The following is a 7,143-nucleotide window of genomic DNA, read 5'->3' as shown; positions in this document are numbered from 1 at the left end:
AGCTGATAGAGGGGGCTCAACCTGCTCTCCCAAGATTCGAACTGCTGACCTATCGATCAGCAGTCCTCCCAGCACAAGGGTTTAACCCATTGCACAACTGGGGGTTCCTGATGGGAGGTGGTATTGGGAGAAAAAGCAATTCTTGGCATCACCATTGAAAGAGCATCCCCATGTACCCCAGGTGATACTGACACACTGGATCCAAGTTACTTCCATGAATAAGAGGAACCATCTGACCAAAGTAGCAGTCTGGAGCCATTCTATAATATACATAAGTACTACTTGTGCTTTGTGGTTATCAAGGCAGCTTACCCCGCAAAATACATGTCAAATTAAGCAAAAGTAGATTACACAAGGAAAAATCTCCCGATAACATAGAAACACAGCAACATTTTAATTAGTCCAACTGTATTTTAATAAGGGATTTTTTTGAATCACTGTAGATACCATCTACAAAATAATGGATATTATTTTGGTGGTTTACAAATTCCATTGTGAACTGTAAAATCAATATAGACACCTAGGTGTTAGAGAATATCTAAAAAAAGATATGGTGTTACATGTTTTAAACTTCAACTTTGAGTTCCCTTTAAAAACAGGAACATTATAACACTTTTTTGGAATGGACTATATTCACCTCTATAAAGCTGGAAGGAATGGCAGGTTGTTGATTTTGGCAAAGTGGATTCCAATTCATACTCAAAACATTTTCAAAGATATTAAAAAAATAATGTGGCCCTCTCTTCAGTTAAAAGATTTTAAAAAGTTAAACAAAGCATTATGGTGACAATAATAAAAAAGCATTAAATTTTTTTGTTAACAATAGGAACTCTGGTGCTGAAGGACTTTCCAAAGTAAAAAGCAGTTCTCTTTGGGGATATTAGTCAATTAACTTAAGAAAGTTCTGTTTTAGGAGGATTTTTCTTTTCTGCTGCGAGGTGAGTCTGCTCCATTTGAGGTTAATGTTCCATTGATTCCATTTTCTAAAAAGAAGAAAACACATATGGTTCACCATCTTTCCTTTAAGTACAAAACCTAGCGCACTCAAAGACTTACAACAGCCTGACATACATTTCTTTAGAATTGATTTATAAGGAGGTCACACTTTTTAAGACTACAATACCCAAAGGGCCTTATTCTGGCTGTGGTTTGTGGATGTCGTGATCCAAAAAGGACCTTCTCCAATCTTTTTTTTTTTTTTTGGGTGGGGGGGGTGGGGTTTCTGTGTCAGGATCGACTTGAGAAATTGCAATCTTAGGTAATAAGTAAAAAATAAATTTGGATTACCATTTTTTAAAATATATATATTTAATTTTTTTGTGTGTAAAGAACGACTTGAGAAATTGAGAGAAGTGGCCGTCTGCAAGGAAGTTGCCCAGGGGACACCCGGATATTTTGATGTTTTACCATCCTTGTGGGAGGCTTCTCTCATGTTCCCACATGGGGAGCTGGAGCTGACAGAGGGAGCTCATTCGCACTCTCCCCAGATTTGAACCTCCATCCTGTTGGTTTTCAGTCCTGCCGGCACAAGGATTTAACCCATTGCGCCACCGGAGGTTCCTGGATTACCAAATACCGTAGTGCTATTACACAAGAGTAATATTTTTATTTAGTGTATCAACCTTTCTGAAATCTCCATTCCAGAGTAGTTTGTAAAACCCAAGCTTTACCAAAAATTGTGTGTTAATTCTAATTTTGTTAATATGCAGACCTTATCAAACAGCAAAGTTGAATTACAGTGCTTAAAAAGAGCCATAAATCCATGAGAAAACCAGAGAATAAAATGTTTTAACCCGGCAGTAGCCAGCGTGGTGCAGTGGTTTGAATATAGGACTATGGAAAACCAAATCTGAATTGTTTCTCATCCACAGATATTCACTTGGTGACCTCGCAGAAGGCATCTTTTCACACCCTCAAGAAGAAGGCAATGACAACCCCCTTCTGGACACATCTTGCTAAGAAAACTTGCTTTCAGGTTCACCGTAAGTTGGAAATACCCTTGAAGGCACAAAATAATGTGCCAGGAGAATATGCATGAAGCATGTGAGAACAACAGCTATCGACACAGCAAAGAAACCAAGTTATTCAAGTCAACTTGTGGTCACTTCAGTCTAAAATTTTGGAAAACATTAAAGATCTTGCAATACGTGCGACATCAAGTTTGTGATTAATGGATTGCTAATGAAAATATTTATTAGTGTAAACAACAAAAATGCATAAGGAACTAAATTGAACTTATTTCAATAACTGAATGTTAGAAAGCCGCATGCTTTATTAGCAAAGAGTTCTGCTATACGTACCTACTTTGCATTGATTAATACTGCCAAAGGAAATATATAAACACAATTCAGACAGTAGGTTGCTATGAGTTTTCTGGGCTGTATGGCCATATTCCAGAAGCACTCTCCCGATGTTTCACCCATATCTATGGAAGCTTCCATTAGTCCAACGGGTGGCAGCCAAATTTCTAAGTAGAATGGTGTACAGGGAGTATAGTTCTCTGTTACATCAGCTCCACTGGATGCCAATTTGCTACTGAGCACAATTCAAAGTGCTGGTTTTGGCCTAGAAAGCCCTAAACGGTTCTGGTCCAACTTACCTGTCCAAATGCATTTCCTCCTATGAGCCAACAAGAGCTTTAAGATCAACTGGGGAGGCCCTGCTTTCGATCTCACCTCCTTCGCAAGTGTGATTGGTGGAGATGAGAGACAGGGCCCTCTCAGTGGCGGCTCCCTAGTTGTGGAACTTCCTCCCTAGTGACATCAGGCAGGCCACATCTCTTCTAGTTTTCAGAAAAAAAATGTAAAGACATGTCTCTGTACACAAGTGTTTGCAGAATAAATTATTATGGTTTTGACATGGTTTGAATAAGGATTATGAACAAGGATTATGGATGAATGGAATCATGCACTTCATATGTTTTTAACCGGTTTTTATTCTATGTATTTTATTTGCCTATTGTTTTAACTGTTTTTAGTTTATGGGACATGTTTTATAACTATGTTAAGTGGCAATGAATCTTGCTGGAGTTATAAGCCACCTTGATTCCCCTTGCAGGGGTGAGAAAGGTGGGGTACAAATGAAGCAAATTATTATTATTATTATTATTATTATTATTATTATTAATATGGCAGGTATCCACAGAAGTTCTGAGGTCTATTGGAAGCTAGGCAAGTGAGGTCTCTATATCTGTGGAATATCCAGGGTGGGAGAAAGAATTCTTGTCTGCTTGATAAGAGCTGATATTCACACTTGCCTCAAGCAGACAAGTGTTTGGTGGTCTTTATGTAGACTTGTCCACAGTTGCATGGTATTGGCTACCAGTATTTAAAAAAACCTCTAAAGTCAGGACAGTCAATAAAGATGAATGCTCAAAAAGCAGGGGAATTCTGGACAAGAAACAATCAGGGCCAGTTAACACCTCCCAATAAAGGACTCCTCCAAGCAGCAATCTGCCAGGCACTGAAGCTACAAGGCCATTAAATGCTAATGAAGGTGACTTATTGCAACACTCACACTTACCTCCAACAGACAAAAGTTATTTCTCCCGCCCTGGACATTCCACAGATACATAAACCTCACTTGCCTAGTTTCCAACAAACCTCACAAGCTGCCATAGATGTGGGCGAAACGTCTGGAGAGAATGCTTCTGGAACATGGCCATACAGCCCAGAAAACTCACGGCATCCCAGTGATTCTGATCATGAAAGCTTTCAGCAACACAATTCAGACACTTAATGGTAGCAACATTATTTGCTGTCTGGCATGTATATATCAATCTAGATAGGTCAATCATGCTATATGCATACTGATAAGCGATGCACATTTATCTTCCTCTGTCAGATTAGTATATGGTAATATATCTAGTTACTGCACCTTACTTTGAAATTCAGGGAAGTTGAATTTCAAATCTGAATTACCGGAAACCATAATGGTTATACCCTCCTAAATGTGGCAGGAAATGCAAGTATGCGTCTTCTTCCATTCACCAAAAACAGAGCATTAAAAAAGAAACACAAACCTCTTTCTTTTTTGGAGGGCTTGCCTTTAGCTGTTACAAACTTCTTTTTCACTGGTTGGGGAGGTGAAGAATGTTCTCTCCACCTTCTCAGTTGGAAATTAATGAACTTCCACATCATAAAGGCTTGTGTTAAACAGATGGAAGCCAAAACGCTGATTCTACAAATAGAAGAGATAAGACCATTAAGATTACTAAAAAAATCAGATATGACAAATTTTAGCAAAACTGTTCCTGTTGGGAAGATGTTTCCTTAAAGGCAGTTTAAGTCTCTAATTGCCTTGTGATAGGTACATTTGATGCTACAGTTCAGTGCAACTACAGGAGTACGATATACCCATATTTACTCAAGTATAATGCACCATCAAATGTAATGCTCACCCCAATTTTGAGTATGACAAAAATGGATTTGCCCTTGGTTGTAATGTGCCCAACAGCAGAATAATAGCACATCGGGGAGGCAGGAAATATGAATGAGACCATTTGTCAGGCTGAGGCAGGCAACTTCACCAGCCTTGCACAATTCCCAACTGGTCTCATTCATGAAGCCTTCAAAACCTCACCTTCAGTTTTTTTAAATTTTATTTTATTTAAGTAGACATACATTTGCAAGTGTTTGTTGCATACAGTGTGATATTTTCTATCTATTAATGTTCCATAATCATTTTTCTGATAATATATTTCCTTTAAGGGGTCACAGTCTACTATCTAATTAGTACATATAAAAATATCATAGACTCTTGCTTTACATCTGCTTCTTCCATGGGCAAGAGAACTCACAACATTTTGTGAATGGGAACTTATTGTTTAATGTTTATCATAGATTTTTTTTGATTGAATAATTGATGTTTATATGTATTTTGCCCATGATATTGATACTAATAATAATCTTACTGTACATATTATATGCATTGTGCAAATCAGTGTCATAATTGATGTAGTTACAGAACAACTTAACACTTATACTCTGAAGAATCCTGCCTATAACTCTAAATAACCACTACTGACAATGCTGGTCTAGACCAGTGGTTCTCAACCTGTGGGTCCCCAGATGTTTTGGCCTTCAACTCCCAGAAATCCTAACAGATGGTAAACTGACTGGAATTTCTGAGAGTTGTAGGCCAAAACAGCTGGGAACCCACAGGTTGAAGTTTGTACAACCTGTGGACTTCAGCTCCCAGAATTCCTGTCTACTGGATAAGCTGGTTAGGGCTTCTGGGAGTTGGGAGTCCCAAACACCCACAGAATGAACAGGTTTGGTCTGGATGAATCGATGGTTTGACTCAGTATAAGGCAGATTCATATGTTTCCATGTAATAATACAAGAATGCATGCTCTTAAAGGCACAATCTCAATGCACCATAGGAATTCTCCATCATGATGCAATAACTTATCTGTGATTTTTCAAGAGAAATCTAGTTATTTAACCTGGAGACTACACCTTATATTATATTCTGAGGGGCATTTCTCGCCATAATTTTGTAATCCAATTTCACGAATTGTATATCACAGTGACAAACACTATTCAGCTAGATATAAAACTATCATAACACAGCCCATTCAGAAACATTCTTTCTTGTTTTCTTGGTTTTTTTAGGCATATTCCCGGGGTTTTTAGGTGTTTTGATTCAGAAAATTGCATTGGATAGACCATATCCGTTCTAGTTTCTTAGATACAGTTATCATGGTTTTCTATGGGCTAGCAGATGCAACTGGAAGATGGCATATGTTCTATATCTAAAAAACTTGAGCTGATATAGGAAAACTGGTGCCCTATTTGGAATTATTATATTGAAATTGTATTTTATGGTCTTGGTACCAACTGTAAACCGTCCCTAGTTGCTTGCAGTCTGAGAGGGACGGCATCTAAATGCAGCAAATAAATAAATAAATCAGCAGGTAAAATACACCCAGATATAGGGCTAATACGTGAGGCATCAACATGTGTTGTCCAGTGCAATAATATGTTGTTGTTTTTCTAATAGCAGCTCCCATATCCCTGCACCCAGCATGACTATGTTCAATTCTGCTCTGAATATAGAGTTGCCATGATGAATAAGGTGTACTAATTGAAACAGTTTCTGCGTTATACCTGATTGGCAGCACGTTGAAGTTTCCGGTACTAAAATCCAATGTTTGATCTTCTGCTCTGGCCAGGCCAAACCCCACAGTAAGTACAGAAAGAATCAAGGTCAGGAGTCTTCCCAAGACAAAAAGCACGGCCCAGACTGAAAACCTAGAAGGAAGGGACCGAATGGCTACACTTAGAATCACATATTTTATTGCAATGCTGATAATGAAGTAACCAAATAAAATTGTATGTGTGCAAACAATTTTTTTAAAGAAAACACATACTGTTTTTCTATGAAAGAGGCTCCCTTCAATTTATACAAAAGCAAGTAGTATTTCCTGAATAGGTCCAACATTAACACCTTTCTACCCCTTTCCTCAGGTTAGCTGGAAATATATAAATGGTATTTGTAGGCATACTTTCAGTTTGAATCATTAAAAGAGCCATGCTCTCTCTGATGTTAGTGATGGTGCTGCATCTTTTGGAAAGCCACAACCTTTTAGAGACCATAACCTTTTGGGAAAACAGAAATCTCCATAGCCTTATGGAAACATGACCCTTTTGGAGATTAACCAGCATTCACACTATTTGGAATAATCATAACTCTTCTGTAAAGTATGATCTTCCTGAGAAAGAAACTAAAAACATGGATATGGGACCAGGCCTTTGGGTAATCTGGCAGATAGACAAAGGACAATGACGACTAGAATTGATAGGATTTAACAATGTGGAATGAATTAAAGAGTTAAATACTTGTTTGAGTGAATCTTCTCCTTAGTAGTAAATATCCACCAGTATTCATGCAAGGCAAATTAGGTTTCTCAGTTGTTAGACTGATATACATGGCTATTTTTCTGAATGGTTACAAAGATATGCCAATGCAAAAATATTTATAGCAGATCTTCAGAACTGTTATTTCAGTTGCCCAAAAAGAAATCTACTCTCCCATAAAATCATGCTCTCAAGAGACCAAAGATACATAGTCTTCATTAAAAGTAATTTACAAACTTCATGTATTCAGCATACATGTACATTTCTTACTGAGTGAGTGTTT

General features: G+C 37.8%; 1 protein-coding gene across 1 annotated transcript in view; it reads right to left on the bottom strand.

The window, feature by feature from the left end:
* Positions 1 to 391: 391 nt before the first annotated feature.
* TRAM1 (translocation associated membrane protein 1) overlaps positions 392 to 7,143 on the bottom strand; it is a 32,102-nt gene continuing 25,350 nt past the window's right edge. Inside the window, exons 9-11 of the mRNA XM_060775456.2 lie at positions 6,111 to 6,254; positions 4,022 to 4,179; positions 392 to 983 (exon numbers count right to left, since the gene is read on the bottom strand). Of these exons, the coding sequence (XP_060631439.2) occupies positions 910 to 983; positions 4,022 to 4,179; positions 6,111 to 6,254 (376 nt within the window). The 3' untranslated portion in view covers positions 392 to 909. The remainder of the gene's footprint in view (positions 984 to 4,021; positions 4,180 to 6,110; positions 6,255 to 7,143) is intronic.

Source organism: Anolis sagrei, chromosome 4 (genome assembly GCF_037176765.1).
Source record: "Anolis sagrei isolate rAnoSag1 chromosome 4, rAnoSag1.mat, whole genome shotgun sequence".
In the NCBI taxonomy this organism is placed as follows: domain Eukaryota; kingdom Metazoa; phylum Chordata; class Lepidosauria; order Squamata; family Dactyloidae; genus Anolis; species Anolis sagrei.
Note: the sequence above shows the minus strand (reverse complement) of the source record. Positions and strands in the feature narration are given on the sequence as shown.